A 17,998-nucleotide genomic window follows, 5' to 3' on the forward strand; every position below is an offset into this window, starting at 1 on the left:
ATATTACTTTACAAAAAATCCTTTTTTTACACAATATTTGCATGCCCACGCACTTCAATGTTCTACTTAATTTTCTTCCTAAGTTACAGTCTGTTGAAAGTTCCTTTGCAGCGAGAGTTGCATTTCTATGTAAGAGTTATACAATACAGTCCCAGGCTTTTTAAAATGCATAAAATCCTAAAAACATTTTTTGAAATAAGCAAAAGATGTTTCATACAACTAAAAATAAAAGCTTGGATACTCAACATTACAAATGTAATAATAGTTTGACAAACATCATAGAAAGAAACAAAATTACTTATAAGTCAATAAAAAATATCAAATTCTGATACAAAATTTCTGATACTTGAACTATTCTCTTTAAAGCTGTCTACCAGCTCCTCCCAGTTAACAGATTATTTATTTTGAATCTTAACATGACAGTATTTGAAGATTTGGAAAGTTTGTCACATTATAGTTTTCTACTATCTTTTAATACTGGCAGAATCTATAAAAAGCTCTTGGGAGTTGATATTTCTTGTATTTAAAACATAAATTAATGTTCAAGATGGAAGCAGACCATGGCTTAAGCATCCTCTGCAGTAGATGTTTATTATCTGGTTGTCAAGGGTAGTGTAAAAGTGCAACTAGGACAAAGAGAGTGGCAGGAAGGCAGGAGAAAAAAAGGAAGGAGGTACTAAAGTTGCAACAATGAATATTATTTTTTCATCTTACATAAGTAATGATTAGATAATAAAGAATACAAGATAAAAACTGGATCTACTTTGTACTGGAGTGGTGGAAAAGGGGAAAGTGGAAGGGTAGCAGTTATCAAGGTGGTAAAAAATCATATTAAAGTAGAATATGTGAGTTATAAAATACAGTAAGAGTGAGTTGCTTATGTCAAGAATGATTTATTATAGATATATGATCCCCAATCAGGGGATCTAGAAAGTAAAGAAGAGTTGTAATGTAATTGGAAGAATAAAGGAAAAAGAGTAATAAAAATTGAAAACCTTAATGGACGAGGAAAATGGAAGCAATGGAGTGGTTATTTGAATATAAAACAAGAAATAGCAAATGAATGTTTTGACAAGATTTTTGTAAAGGTATATTTACCTTTATAGACACTTGGTTTAGAAGAGGTCAAGAAACTTACAATATACGGTTGGCTAAAAAAAAAATAATTATTTTTTGGTTGATTGTATGAACAGAAGGAAATTGTTTGCAATGACAGATATTGCACTGATTACAGATCATAGAGGCTAATATTGTATGAGGCATGGTAGTACAGTAAAGAATAAGGAAGTAAGAGCGAGATTCTTAAGATGGTGGAGTGAGGAGGTATAATAGAAAAAAAAGAAAAAACAAATCAATAGAAAAATAAATATTTTTTTTATGATTTTTCTTCTATGATTATTTCAGGCTGCAGAAATAATATTTAATAGAGCTTTTCAGCTCTATTAAATCAAATTTAATTTGTGCAACAAATATAAGAGAAAAAAAAGGGACATAATGATGAAATGAGAGAGTAAGATAAGTGGGAAAACAGAGGAAAGATGTACTGGAAGAAAAAGAAAACTACAGAAACGAAATGAATGGGAAGGGAAAAGGAAAATACTTCATGATACTGAGAGAGGTAAAAGGGACTGGAAAGTTCAATTTTCAATAAAGAACTGAAAATATATTGACAGGGGGTGTAAAAATCAGAGGTAAGTGGAGGTAAATAAGTATCTTATAAAGTTACTAAATGTGAACTGGGGTATGACAGAGAAAACAGAAGTGAAGTGAGAATTTGAGATATTAACTAGAATGAGAAACAAAGGATATTGAGAAAGCCAATACTAAAATGAAAGTGGGAAAGCAGCTGATTGTTATGAAATCTGTGACCTAATAATCAGCCACGTCTGTGATCTGGTGGTAAAGACTGCATGGATAGAAAAAGTTTGAGATGGAGGTGTGAGGAAAGGATGTTATACAGACCTTTAAAAGTGTTGGAGGAAATTACTTCACAATTCCTATTTCAGTAGGTGAAGGAGTTGGCATTTATTTTGGCAAGCAGTGAAAATATTTTAAAAGCCAGAATAACAAAAATGGTGGAGATCATTAATTAAGAGTTAGAACAGTATACTTTCTGAAAAGATAGATCTAGAATTGATTTCACTGTTGTATCTCGACTCCCCCCAAGGGGAGAAGAACCCGCCTCGTAGTGTGTCCGGTCGCTACACCACCCCCTCCATTACTTGCCAGTTGTGGCTTTAATGGAGAAAGATTTCACTGTTGCAATAAGAATGAAGGATTCAGTAATGGTATTTCTAGATATAAAGAAGATGAGAAAGGAGATAATAGGAATAGTCAAGAAAATGTACAGCCATGTGAAAACAAAAGTTGGACTTTCTGAGTGATTTTATATCTGGTTTGGGACAAGAAACTTTTGATTAAGAGTAGGGATGGATGAAATTTAAAAAGAAGTAAAAAAACTAAAAGGGAAAAGCAAGAAAAGCATGGTTTTTAGACAATACTGACATGTGAGGTGAAAATGAAAATGAAATTCACAGAATGTTTGGTATTTGAGGATGAAAGGACTGCAGCATGATTGAAAGTAAGCAAAGAAAAGGACAAGACTGCTGATAATCAGCAAGAGAGAAAACAAAGAGGAAAGTTAAAAATATAAGATAAAGTTATTGAAGAAAAGAAGTTTTTAAATATGTGAGTAAGAGCTGGCAGAGGATTAGTAGAAAGAACAAAAAGAATACAAATGCAAGAGATTTTTATCAGAGTGTAAGAGGACTACTAATTATTAAGGAAATGTAAACATCTATTACATAAGATGTGCTTCATGTCATTTCTGCAAAGTTCAGATGATTGGACTACAAAAAGAATAAAAGGAAAGTAAACTATAAGGTTCAGAAATTACATTTCTTGACAAGATGGTAAGTAGCATCCCTGTTTACAGGGACATGTGAAAAATGAAGATGTAAGTGCTCTTATAAATATGGAAAGTAAGTTGGAGAGGGTAGGAAAAGCAGGTTCATATGGTTTGGAGATTTAAGTGAGTAAAGAAAGAAGAAATTCTTTGAAGGTAGCAAGTAAGGATACGGATGTCAAAACTGTTATGCAGTGGTAAAAAGACAGAATAAAATGGAAGTTTATGATGACCCAGGACTCTGGAAAATGGGTAAAAAAGGAAGGCTTTTTTTCCCTTATCATGTAAATTTATTTATTTTTTCTCTAAATAATTCTATCTCTTCAAAGTTTCAACCGGGAAAAATTAATAAATAATAAAATATTTGATAGTTTTTTTTAGAAAATAACTCTCATTTTCATAATAAAAAATAATAAGATAAAATAGTTTTGTTGTGAGATCAGTGGGAAAAATATTTTCTCCCTTTTTTTAGGTAGTTCATATTACAAAATTTACATATACTTAAATCCTTAATAGAATAGAAAAATAATCATTACTATAAAATATTAATATAGAATTTTATTATTTATTGTTTAACAAAGTAACAATCATAATAAATAAAATATGAAAAAATTACAAATCAACTAAGAAAGTTCTCTAATAAAACACTTAAATAAATTAAAATTAAATACATAATGACAAAAAATATCCAGAGTTTTTATATAAATGTTGCATTAGAACTAATTTCATAAATAAGCTATGGTATAAATTGACAATGATTGAATATTTTAATGATTTTTTTTTAGTTTAAATGACCTAACAATAAATTATTAAAAATAGCAAAACAAATTATGACAGTTAAATTAAAAGTTAGCATACATAAATTACAAGAAAGAGAAATTATTTTATGATTTCTCAAAATGGCTGTAATTGATAACAATTTCCTCCTACTCTATCTCTTTCACTAGTATCATTTTTTGTAAATGAAATTACCTCATTTTTTCTCCACTAAGACAGCCATACACATTTTTTATTGAAAGAATCAGGTAAAAAAAAGACTAATATTTTAGTTTATTTTACTACTATTTTTTTACGATTTTAGTGATATTATTGCAAATGTATACAAAAAGAAAATTGTATTAGATAAAATAATTAGAAAATATACAACAAAAATTACTATATAATTAAATTTTAATATGATAGAAATAAAAATATTTATTTTATGCTCTAAAACTTGATATTAACTAAATCTTGAATGAGATTTTTACAACAGTATAATAAAAATGGGCCACCCGATTCAAACAATCAAAAAATAATAGAAAAAACTCTCACCTGTGCTGAATTTTAATTTCAAAGCTAATTAGAGTGGGTTAACACTCAGTTATTCAACTATGTAAACTTAATCAATGATTACATAAGTCTGATTGCTAATTACAGTATGCAGTGTTGCTTAAACTCTAGTGTTTGAAAATTAAATTATTTCAATAAAATATACAATGCCAATATGAGTGAATGCTATTACCCCATTATAATCTTACCTTAAAGAAATTAAAGAAACCACTTCTTTTTTTTCACTCATTGAGCATCTAAACAATTTGGCTAATAGTAATTTACTTTATTATTTATAATATTTATTAAGAAAAGTTAGATTTATTGTGTTAATGAGATTTAAAAATTCTTTTATCAGAAATAACATGGCCCACCTAGTGTTTAACTCGTCGACGCAAATCAGTTGTCTAACAGTTGATTTTTAAAGTCAAAGATTCAATCCTAGTAAAAGTTAGTTGCTTTTCTATGGATTTGAATACTAGATAGTGGACCTGGTATACTTTGGTAGCTGGGGTTCAATTAATTAACTACATGTCTCAGGAATGGTGAGCCTAAGTCTGTACAAGACTACACAACATCATTTACATGTTCATTCTCATCTCATTGGGCTATAAGGGATGTGGCTTACTGTTCATTAGTTGAACAGATTACAATGTACACATTAGGACAGTAAAAAAAGGAAATAACACTGTTGGTGTCAGCTGACTGCCATTAGTAATATTTATTGGATATCATTAACACTTTTTTTATTCTTACTCTATATACACAATTTTAATCAATAATCTGTCTGAGTTTTTCAGGTAAAGTTCTAACAAAATAACAAATCCCTTTACATGAAAAAAACATAAATGCTTGGCAAAATGCTAATATTTTCTGTGAGTGCTTGAGTGAAAAATATAACTTATTTAGAAAGAGAGCAGAACATTTTTTTCTTTAATTAGACAATTCAGTTTTTAGAAAAATTTCTAAAGAGTTAATAATTTGATAAATATAAATTGGCTAATCTGTAAGAAAAAAATTCATTTATCTAAATGAGGTTATTTCATTTACAAACAATTTTCTGGAAGGCTTAACTGCAGAATAAAATTAAATACTCCAAGTAATAGGAATAGAGATTCTAGGAAGACAATGACAAATTTTATTTATTGTCTCAATAAGAAACAAATGGTTTACAAGAACGGTTAAAACTTTTAACATGAATTTTAACATGGTTAAAAACTTTTTTTTTTCTTTTTTAAAAGAAAGCTTAAACATACTATTTTAACTTAATTATGGCACATAACTGACTTTAAAAGAAAAAAATATTCATAAAAAGATTTTTCAGAGGCAGCAATGTCTTTTCCTAAAAAAAAAATTCATAACTGGTCAGAGGATTTTTTAAAGATTCCATTTCTACTGCTACATTTTGTAAAGGCAGATCAGATCAATATTCATAGTATAAAAGTTTTTAAATACATTTTTTCAAACACTTTATTAAAATAGTTTATTTGTTTGGCGATTTTTTGTTACTTTCAGTCTCTTTTTCTTAATTCAAGCATTAACAATAACACAACTGAAAACAAACAAATTAATCTTAAAAATGTAACAAAGCTGATGAAAAATTGCATTCATTTGCAAATAGGTATTAACAATATCAATATTCATTTGAATAAATGTTTAAAAAAGCTCTGCATTTAAAAATTGCACAATGTTATCCAATATATACATAAATACAACAAAAATAATTAACATTTATACAAAATAAAACAATAAGAAAACAAAAATAAACAAATATTTCTTCTAAACTTTCTAAATAGTCAAAATTTGGGTATATTTTTATTTTTACACCAAATAAACAGAACAATAGACTTTTTCACATATAATACATATAACAAGGGGAATCAACAATTCTCATATAATTATGAATAAAATAATCAAATTATACCAGATTACAAAAATATTTTTTTTTTATGTTCTTTAAAAAGATTAATTTTGGGTTATGCAGTTTTGAATAGCTCAAAAAAATTAATTAAACAATGTTTGGTTTCACATCTAAGACTTTTACTCTTACGTAACTATGTGTCCATTAAATGGTCAGGATGTGGAGTAACACTTTTAGTTATTTTTAAAACCCTACTTCCTTATTAAGTAAAAAGTATCATGATATTTACAATTATTTAGCCTTTCTGACCTCACCATTTTTATTTTAAAGCACTTAGATACACATAGAAAGGCATTTTAACACTATAATAATGGTGATGACAATATAAGTGTATAATTAAACGCTGTTGTTGATTACAAAAGCACCAATCCACTAATTTAATGATTAAGTACATAATAAATATACACATAATAATTTATATACTGACACTACAAACTGTACATAAAAAATTGAAACAAAACATGTACTTAACTATCTACACAATTATAATCTTGATGTAAACTAACTGAAAACACTTGGTATATTTTCTTTTTTCATTAGATTAAAATTTTTTTTTTTAAATTTAAATTAACTTAGCTTCTTCACACTATAAAAATCAGTCTTATATCGACCAGTAAAAACTGAGAATATCCCTTCGCTTATTTGTGAAAGATTGTTGCACGTTTCAAGAAAGAAACCATGATTATCTTCTTTTTCCACGAAGAAAAAGGAACACCGTATATTAATTTATAACAAGCAGTCATTCAAGCTGTAAGTTTAAGTTCATTCAACTGCAAAAAAAGAAAAGAAGGTAAAACTTATTTTGTTACATTAATAATTAATCAGCAGTTTGAAGGTATGTTAACATTAAAAAAAAAATACATTTCTGAAAAGAAATCGGCTAAAACATTTTTTTAAACTTGATTTTATTAATTTTTGAATATTCTTTTAGATTATACAGATATTACTCTGTTTTAAAAATACCATTACACCTTCACCATAAGTAATAAACCCTTTGATTATTTAAGTTTGAGCAGCAGATCATGATTTTCTTTTTTACAAAGTCCTTTATTACTCGAGTAGAAAATATCACTTGGCGCGCACACACGCACACAATCTTTATGTATAAATCATAACTCATTATGTAAGTATGTAATGATGTGCACTAAAAACTCAAAAAGCATTGAGCCAATAATATGAATGATTTTTTTACAAATTTTTTTTTACAAAAATTGAGAATGATTTTTTAATTTATTCAGATAATTCCATTATTGTGTAATCAATCAAGTTTAAAATGTGGGTGACATCATTATTTACAGCACCAATTTTCACGTAGTAATATTTTGACTGGGTGACTAAATCACATTCTGTAAAATAACATTATCAAACATGGATTCCAAACATGAAATTCAGAAAGGTAATTGGATTTTGTTTTGATATTTTATTCACTAAAATTGAGTAAGCTGCTCTCAGGAAATCACCAATTTAATCAAACATTTTATTGTAAGATGATTTTCTTAGATAGCCCTGATTAACATTTTGCATGAGATGAGCACTATAAACTGTATAAACATTATACAGTACATGTTTTCTACATTTTGCAGTTAAACGTTAAAAAATATGTATATAATTATTAGAATATATATAAAATAATCTCTAAGAGGTATCATATTTTATTTGTATGATTTTAATTAATTCGAGAAAATGATTCCAGAAAGTCTGTCTACACTACCATTTTAAAACTAATATACCAAAACAAATATAACTGGCTATATTTGCTCTGTATAACCTTTAAAAACTATATCATTTCATACCTGCTGCATGCAATACATTAACTAAATGTTCTGCTAGATGGCACAAAATATATATTGTTACAAAACAGTAACTGACAGTAGGACAAGATAGGTAAAAACAATGTTAGTTGGTATCCAACTGAAGAAGTAAGAATGTGGTTCAGATCTGGATTGACAATAAACAAAAAGGTTTTGAAAGTGAACTTTTACTTCAAAAACAAGTGTTTTGGAGGCATAGCCATGTCCCAACCCAAGGAAACTTGGGAAATGGTAATAGATGATAATGAATGTAAATACAATTAAGAGACTAAAGTATTTTAACATATGGCTTACATTGGTTGAAAAGTTTATAAGATATTTATACAAAGAAACAGAATGGCCTATTTATTAGTATATATATTACCCCAAGTAATCATTTTATTTCAGTCAACAGGATTTATAATTAATAAGAACAAAGATATGAAATATAATTAAAATTAAAAGCAAAAATTAGGTATGGTAATAAACTTTGTAAGTTGTATTAAAAAAATTCTAAAAATTTAGTACTAGCATTTTTTAAATAATCAATAAAGAATACATGGTATATTTCTATAAGAGGTATAAGATGAGGTGAGACATTGTATTAAAACCAGATATATTGACTGACATTTTATTGTCATACTCTTTAATTTTTATTCAAGCGCTTTAATATAAACTATCAACTACAGATCTGATAAAATAATGCATGAAGCATGCCAATTATACCACATAAACCAAACTTTTTACAGCTGTTCATCAGGGGAAAAGTAAATAGCCACATCATGACGTAGTGAGCTTGTACAGTTAAGTTTGGTTAAATTATATTTATAAAATAAATAACCATTTATTAAAATTAATAAAGAGACTGTTTTGAATCTATGTTAAACTCTATATCGGCCCATTTTCTACCGAAATCCAATTAACTACTTTGTTTTTAAATAAAGCTGTAGCTGCGGTGGCATTAATATGTAAGTACCCTTTATACACTTTGTCAAAAACAAGATGAAGCTTCTTCATTTCAAAAGCTTCAGGTTTTTAAACCCCAATCTACATTTCACTATCACTAAATTACGGTCGCTATCAATGTCTGCTCCAGGGTAAGCTTTGCAGTTAATGAGTTGATTTCTAAATCTTTGCTTAACTATGATATAATCTTTCTGATACCTTGCAGTATCACCTGGCTTTTTCCAAGTGTATATTCTTCTATTATGATTTTTAAACTGGGTGTTGGCAATTACTAAATTATTCTTTGTGCAAACCTCTATAAGTTGGTCCCCTCTTTCATTCCTTTTGCCCAACCCGTATTCACCCACTATATTTCCTTCCTTGCCTTTTCCAATGCTTGCATTCCAATCTCCAACTATTATTACATTTTCATCTCCTTTTATGTGTTTAATTGCTTCATCAATTTCTCCGTATCATCATCATGGGCGCTTGTAGGCATATAGACGTTAACAATCATTGTCGGTTTAGGTTTTGATTTTATCCTTATTACAATGATTCTATTGCTATGCGCTTTGAAGTACTCTACTCTCTTCCCTATCTTCTTGTTCATTATGAAACCTACTCCTGCCTGCCCATTATTTGAAGCTGAGTTAATTATTCTAAAATCACCTGACCAAAAGTAGTTTTCCTCTTCCCACTGAACCTCAATAATTCCTACTACATCTACATTTATCCTATCCATTTCCCTCTTTAAATTTTCTAACCTACCAACCTTTTTTAAACTTCTAACATTCCATGCTCCGACTCGTATAATGTTATTTTTTCTGGTGACCCCTTCCTTAGTAAGTCCCCACCCGGAGATCCGAACGGGGGATTAGTTTACCTCTGGAATATTTTACCAAGGAAGGCGCCTCCATCATTGCTATATGAAAATGCAGAGAGCTACATTTTCTTGGAAAAAAAAGCAGCTGTTGTTTTCCATTGCTTTCAGCTGTGCAGTACTCAGAGGACTGAGTGATGTTGATATGGCCATTTAAGTTATCTTAATAACTACTGAAAGAGCTGCTGCCCTCTTTCAGGAATCATTCCTTAGTCTGGCTCTCAACAGATACCTCTCCGATATGTTTGCACCTTTGATCCAGCTACTCTGCATAACTGAGCACTCAAGCCCCCTCACCAACAGCAAGGTCTCATGATTCATAGAGGGAGTTTTAATCAATAAACAGTTTGTATTAGTAATATTTAAAAATTTAGTTTGCATTTATAGTAGATATGCTATAAAGCAGTTTCACTGCTATAAAGGAGGTTCATTGTATTTATATATTACTAGCTATTTCAGAAATATAAACTTTACACATAGCTAAAATTAAATATAAAACTTCCTACTGATTATACATACATTGCAATAATAAAACAATAACCATCTCAGTTTTAGTCAGACATAAATACATACCTTGATCAAAGCAGCTGGGATTGATGTAACTGATAAGATCATGGTCAGACATTTGGGTCAATTCTTGAATGCCACTACCTAGCGGTATCCCTTCCTCTGTTTTCTTTACAGTCGTGTGTGTGGCATTATGCACTGTTGTAACAGCTAATGCTGAAGTGGTTTCTGGTTGCTGACAACTTGACGGAACTGAACATTGAGTCGAAGTAATTTCCATCAGCATAAATTCTTCTTTTACCATTGGTTTTACTTGTTCTACTTCATTCATCAAGGTTGTTTGCATCTCCTGTGATGTTGAAAAACCCTGATTTTCACTGTATGGGGAAGATGTAGGTAAATTAGTCTGAACAATACTCACAGTGCTTGGAAGAACATCAGAGGAAATACTTTGGGAAACCAAGTCTGAAATTCTGTTAGGTGAAGCAAGAGGTGTAGGGAGAAGGGTCTGAGTCACACTAGTCTGTGACGGCTGTTCAAGTCTGGAAATTGGAGGTCCAGTTAGCAATGAACACAATGATGTGCTAGTGATAGCTGAACTAGGGCAATCATTCTGAACACCTTGTAGAAGAGGATTTATGTGTGAGGTAGCATGAGAAATTATACTCTGTGCTTCAACCGATGATGGTGATGGGTCTGATGATACAGGAGACAAATGGACTGGTGGAGGAATTGGATCACGTCCAGGGCTGATATGGCTCTCAGCAGCTGAGTTCACAAATGCATCTAATCGTTCTGTTGAACTTGGTTGATCCATTGAATTTGTAACGAGAACAGTCAACCTAGCACTTTCTGATTCATTGATAAGTGAGGTCGATGGCTGTGGTAATTCAGGTGAAGTACTCCTGGTACTCAGAATTTCTGTAATGCACTGAGATGTAGCACTTCTGTTAGTTTCTAAAGGTTGAGTAAAAGGTATAGAATTATCTGAATTTATTATCAATGTTGTTGGCAGAGGATTAACAGTACTGTCGATCACAGCAGGCACATTTGATAATAAATTATTACTGAATCGAGCTTGTTTAACTGCACTGGGAACCGTACTTTGGCTACTTAATACAGGAGGCGAATGCAACTGTGATACTGATGTCTGTGGTGAAATATCGCTGATAATCTGTGTCTGGACAAGATCAGATACAGTATTACAGCTACTCATAATTGGGGATGAATGTAGTGGAGATGACGACTGCTGAGGAATATCACTGATAATTTGTGAATGGACAAGATCAGATACAGTATTACAGCTACTCATAATTGGGGATGAATGTAACTGAGACGTACAAGACTGAGTTTCATCACTGATGATTGGTGGTTTTACAAGCTCTTTTGGCACATAGGAAGTTGCATTAGAATTTTCAATTGGTGAGACCTCAATTCTGGTGAGATAGTTTTCTACAGAAATAGATGGTAAATTTGGTGTTTCAGAAACAAACTGACGCAGGGTTGCAATTGAAGGTGAATGTGTAGTTGAAAGATCAGCAACAGCTTCTGAAGGAGATTTTGGTACCGGAGAGGAACTTGGACTTTCCACTGCTTCTTGTTTTAGCTCTTCACGAGGCAAAGCTTCAGGAATAATCATGGGTACTGAAGGCCTGCGAGCAGCCAATGGAAGAAGAGGAGGAGGTGGAGGCATCTCTTCATCTCCCATGCTAGTTGAAGACCTTGGTTGTTTTATGGCTAATGGTGATGGCCACATCATCACAGGATGAACGTGTTTATTCCCACCTGAACATTACAAAATATGTAAATGTATCATCAATCAGTACGAATTATTATACTGAGTAAGAAAATAAATGAAAGAATAATTACATCTGAGCTTCATGGTGTAGAAATATAGTTTTATGTAATCTAGTTTAAATATAAAAAAAAGATTCAAAAGAACTTCTTTACTCCCAATTACCATCACTCCTAACTGAACAGCAGAAGAAATCAATAAATTATTATCTTACATTTACTACACAAAAGAGACTAGTCTATTACAATCCAAGGCAAATTACCTTACTCAATTAGTTCAATTTAATTCCTGTCTCTATTCTAAAAGCAACCACAGATGAATTATTCTTCCACTTACTAATTTAGTAAAAAAATCTTTCAGAAATGGAGTATATCCCAATTGTGATAAGGTTTTCATTTTTCTGCAAGAAATATTCTAAACATAATTAACAAAGTTTTGTAAAAGAATTTTAAAGTTTCTTGAAAAACATATTTTATTGACAAACCTTCCGCATGAAACACAAACATATCTCCCTTTTCTTATTTTTGTGATCTCAGAAAAAAATTTGATTTAGTCTACACTTCTTACTAATGAAAAAACTTAGTTAAAATATAATCAGGAACTGACTGTAGCTGATGAATCATATCTTACCAACCACAAACAGGTAGTTTAATTTTTAATAATGTACAAAACAAAAATATAGGCCTTCAAAATGGGATTTAGATTACGGATGTCACAACAGCCCAAGGATTTGGCACTTAATATTTACAAATTCTTCATAAAAAATTTAAAACTATCCACTGATACCTTATTTGGAAATGAACCATGTATTTATATGAGGGTGAGGTGAAAAGTTATGTGCCTCTCAGACGCTTAGTACACATAATTTCTTGACAATATTGCATGATTCCATTCTTCATTAGTTTACTATAAGACTTTCAAGTCGCTGTATCACTTAGTATAGTATTTACAATCCATCAAAGTAGGGAATTAGGATGTTTTTTAGAAAATGGAAAAACTGGAAATTCATGGAGTGATTAAATACTTTTGGCTAAAGGCTTAAGGGCAAAAGAAAGTAATGAAGAGCTTGATATAACTTTGGGAGATTCTTCTTCATCAAATACAACAGTTAAATGGCGGGTCACTGAGTTTAAAATGGGTCAATCATGCACTAGCAATGAACCAGGTAGTGGATGCCCTTCTGAAGTGACTGCACCAGAAATTATAGAAAAACTGTATACAATTGTTTTGGCAGATTGATGATTGACAATGAAGAAGTTATTAGAGTTTATAGGCATGTCAACGGAATGTGTGTGCAATAATTTGCATGAACAAGCTGTGTGGTAGATAGATGCCGTGTTTTTTCATGCCTGATCAAAAACAGTGCCAAAAAACATTCCAAGTAATTGTCTTGAGCTATTTTAGCGCAATTCAGAGGAATTTTTATGACAATTTATATCAGTTGATAAGGCTTGGGTTCAACACTACAGTCCTGAGACAAAACAACAGGTTGAAAAAAGTCAACCTGATCCAAAAAAAAAAAAACAAACGAAAATGACACTACCCTTTAACAAAGAAATGGCAACTGTTTTTTTGGGATGTACATGAAATAATTTGCACATTGAATCACTGATTATCTTAAAAAGAGTGAAATAATAAATAGGGAATATTATGTGACCATACCTCTGAGCATCTTAGCAATGAAATTAAAGAAAAACGATTTCATTTGTCAAAAAAAAAGTACTTTTTCATCAAGAAAATGCTCCAGCTCAAACTTAAGTCACTGCAATGGCAAAAATAAAAAATTACTTTCCAAATTGTTCTAACACCCTTCATATTCACTTGATCTGGCTCCCAGAGACTATCACTTGTTTCCTAACCTAAAAAAATGGCTTAGAGGGAAGAGATTTTTGACCAATAATAAAATTATTGCTGCTGTAGATGGTTATTTTAATGATTTGGATAAATTGATTTACCGAACTGGCGTAAATGCTATCATTGAATGCTGAGCTAATTGTATAAACGTTAATGGTTACTATGTGGAAAAATAAGTCAAAATGTACCCAGAGAAATGTTGTTTCTTATCTAGACCCGAAACTTTTACTATACCTCATATTAAAAAAAATAATTATTCATAGAGAGTAAGAAATACAAGTAAGCAGTTAATATCTATACAAAAAAAAATATATATATATATATATTTCTAAATAAATAATAATATTTACCTCTCTTAGTAGTTTTAGAATTTTGGCTAATGAGGAGGGGTATCATACTGCAACTTTTACTAAATTAACTACCAATTAAACGTTATTTCTATCAATCTATTTAAAATTATACAATTTCCTTTACAAAAACAATTACTTGGTTAATGAGTTTTAAATAATATTAATTAACCTGAATTTCACCAAATACTTTTTTAACAGGTTTAAAATATTAAATTAAATACCTTTTTAACCAACCTGAATTTAAATAAACCTGAATTTCACCAATACTTTTTAACAGGTTTAAAATACAAAATTAAATACTTTTTTAACCAACCTGAATTTAAATAAACCTGAATTTCACCAATACTTTTTTAACAGGTTTAAAATATGAAATTAACTACTTTTTTAAATTAATTTATTCAAAACTATTTTACTATTGCCTTTCCATAACTATGCAACTATTATCTAATATAACTATTTTTATGTATTAATATGGATTATAACCATTTCCTATTGTATTTATTAATTTTTTATTTCAAGCAGCACTGATTAAGTTCCTCATGATTTCCTTTGATCTTTTAAGTCAAATGCTGAAGTGATTTATTTATATTATCTTCGAGCTAACAAACCTAACCATTCCTTACATGATCTGTAATACTATTCTGTGCATTGTTATGTATTGCTCTGGAAGAAATATTTATCTGTTTATTTACATTTTCTCAGGAATGTAAAAAAAAAAATTTTAATTTTCTTGAGTTTATTAAAGCTATAAAAGTATTTTTATTGCTTATTATATAAAAAAAGCTTGGACTGAACTGACTAAAAACTGGTAACTAACATTTGTAATAATATTTCTTGGCGAGTTCACTTTTAATTTTATAAAGCATCCATGTATTAATTTTGATAGTCTTAACCTAAATTCTGATAGCTTGGCAATGACAATGGCGAATCATTTTCACAATGTTGTTAGTTATTGTAAACAAAGTACCTTTTAAGGAAATAATACTACTACTAGTAATGGGACTGTCCCTCATAATATTAATTATTTTGATAATGAAATTACTAACTATCCAAGAGGTTTCAAAATAGATTGCTTGTATAGTATTATGATTATAATGAAGCTAGTTTAAATTCACAGTATAATTCTGATATCCAATCCTTAACACCACTGTGTAAAGGAATGCATGACAACACTTAAATCTTGTACTTTTGTGAGTAACATTAGCTCCGAATTTTGAAAGCAGCTGTCTCATCTATTTGTTACTAGTAAATCATATATTTCAAACTCTTCTCAGGTTAACATTATTTTTAAATGGGGAAAAAACCCCAGAAACATACCTCTACCGGTGCCAACTTGAAACTGAACTCTTCTCCAATAATTTCAAACAATTTCTAGACGAGACTAATAAATTTTATGTTTTCTCCAACAACAGTGATGACAAAATGGATGACAGTAATGTGAATAATCCTAACCAAAAAGATAACTAAGGTGGCATTACTGAACTGAAAATTATTTTCATTGTTTCTGTAAATGTAAATGATACTATTAAAATGATTGTACTGTTGCTCCTAAGCATATATCAAAATCTTTCTTAATTAGAAAATAAAGATCAGATTTAAACCAGGTCATAGACAATTAAAATGTATTCATAAGTAGGCAAATTATTAGATAATCACATAAATTTTCATACTTTTTAAAAAATTAATCAAACACATATTTTAGGGTTATTTTAAATGGAATTCATCATTTATTCTGCCTTGACAAACTTAAATTTTAAATAGGACACAAAATAATCAAAATCCGTAAGATAAGCCACCATACTGGCAAAGGAATGATTGACTTGTTTTTTTGTTGATTTAGTCCAGAAATATAATAATAAAGAAATAACATAATTGTTACATGCTAAGTTTTGAGCCACCTTACACTATAAAACAAATAACTCAGTGTGTCAAAGGTGCCAATGTTATGGCCACTCAAAGACTTATTGCCATCATCCATTTTGCTATATAAAATATACTAGAAATCACCCAACAATTGAATAAGAAAAAACAAATCCAACAATAACTGCAGAATGTACCTCTGGCCTTTCATCCAGATTTCCCAGGTTTGAATCTCGGTCAAGCACAACATTTTTCAGATGCTACAAAAATTCCATTTCCACATCTCACAGATAAGCTTCAAGCTTATGTGGTGAGATCAAGCAAAAAAAATGTATTCTTTGCAATGATGCATACCCACCCAATTACAAGGGCTGCAAAGTCTACAAAAAAGGTTCAGAATAGAAAATTTCCTCTAACAGGAGAAAAAGCTATCAAACTCATGCTTCCCAACCTGATCTTCAATATTTTCCACCATTTCAAGGCCCAATATCAGATTTTCCTGAGTTTCTTGATCTTTCTTTCGATCACTGATTCTGTCAACTGTCAGGATTACATTAACTGATACTCCAAGGCCTCCATTATTGTGTAATATTTATATAGATCGTTATTCTTTCAAGCAAATTGTTGTTAATTCAGTTCTGATAAATATACCCCTATAAATCGAAAATGACAGATCAAATTGAAGAAAAGTTACATCTATTATTCAGCTATTGGATAGGGCATCCACTTCCACCTCTAACAAAAGTCACATCTAGATCTTCCTTTGATCAAAATGAACAATTTTCATAACAATTTTTCTTCTTTGATCTTCCTTTTTATCAAAATTGTAGTACAGGAGAGATGTTTACATTATATATGGTAACTTTCAAGGCATCCAGTACAAAAATGGGATTTCAGTGGCATATGAAATTTAAAAAACTTACTCAACCTAAAAATGAAATTTTGTAAAACTTAACTCCAACTGCAACCACTGACTACTTCCTTTGGAAAGTTTGGGATACAAATTTAAAGTTTAAAAATCCCAGTCCCTCCATCAAGGAAATCTAATAGAAACTGAGCCAGAAGTGAAGGCAAAAAAGCAACTTTGTCTGCTTTACACCTGGGAGAAGTCCTTATCCTATTCTCATTTCTATCTGTTGAAGAGGAATGTTTAAATTCTCAAACATCTTACAATATGTTTACAAAAAAAATTTGATCTAAATTTATTTATTGGCTACTAAATAAGAACACTTATCCATTTTTATCTATTTAAAGAAGATGAAACAATCTTTCAATAATTAAAATAATAATTATTTCGTTCACAATAACAGAATTCACTATAGATCAAAATATAAAAAAGAACATTCATAGTAAAATAACAAATTATCAAAAAATATAATAATAGTGAAACAACTTATTTATTAACCCCATATTAACAAGTTGTAAAAATATTACAAAATCATGCATTTGAATTTTCAAACAAGTAGCAGAATATTGCAATTAAGTATCAGTAGTTGATGTCTGTGTAGTTTTACTGAAGAAAATACAACTAAGAATTTATTTTAAAATGTTCTACGTTCAATTACAAGAATACAAGTCAACTAGATTTGCTTTTTCTTTATTTCTGTCAAATTTCTTTGTCCTGATTAAAAAAACATAACAATTTTCAAATAATACACACCTATGTTTGTATGGCCATTAACCACTATCATATGGATTAAGTCAACTGTCTGAAAGGAATTGCTTAACAAATTGTGTAACTTCAGCAAATCAAGAGAAATTATATATTTCTAAGGGCTAAAATCCCTTATTGTTATTTCAGATGGTTTTATCTTTCAGTTTGAAGTCTAATGGAATATAATTTTTGTTGTAATTATTTAAGACTACTATCTCATAAGTTATAA

The 17,998-nt window shown here is 29.9% G+C and overlaps 1 protein-coding gene across 6 annotated transcripts in view; it reads right to left on the reverse strand.

The window, feature by feature from the left end:
- Positions 1-5,862: 5,862 nt before the first annotated feature.
- The window catches only part of NFAT (nuclear factor of activated T cells 3), a 182,897-nt gene continuing 170,761 nt past the window's right edge, over positions 5,863-17,998 (reverse strand). For all 6 annotated transcript variants that reach the window (XM_075356143.1, XM_075356142.1, XM_075356139.1 and 3 more), the window contains 2 exons: positions 10,323-12,041; positions 5,863-6,904 (listed from right to left, as the gene is read on the reverse strand). In XM_075356143.1, coding sequence (XP_075212258.1) covers positions 6,897-6,904; positions 10,323-12,041 — 1,727 coding nt within the window. In that variant the 3' untranslated portion in view covers positions 5,863-6,896. The remainder of the gene's footprint in view (positions 6,905-10,322; positions 12,042-17,998) is intronic.

The sequence above is a fragment of the Lycorma delicatula genome, chromosome 2 (genome assembly GCF_047948215.1).
Source record: "Lycorma delicatula isolate Av1 chromosome 2, ASM4794821v1, whole genome shotgun sequence".
Classification (NCBI taxonomy): domain Eukaryota; kingdom Metazoa; phylum Arthropoda; class Insecta; order Hemiptera; family Fulgoridae; genus Lycorma; species Lycorma delicatula.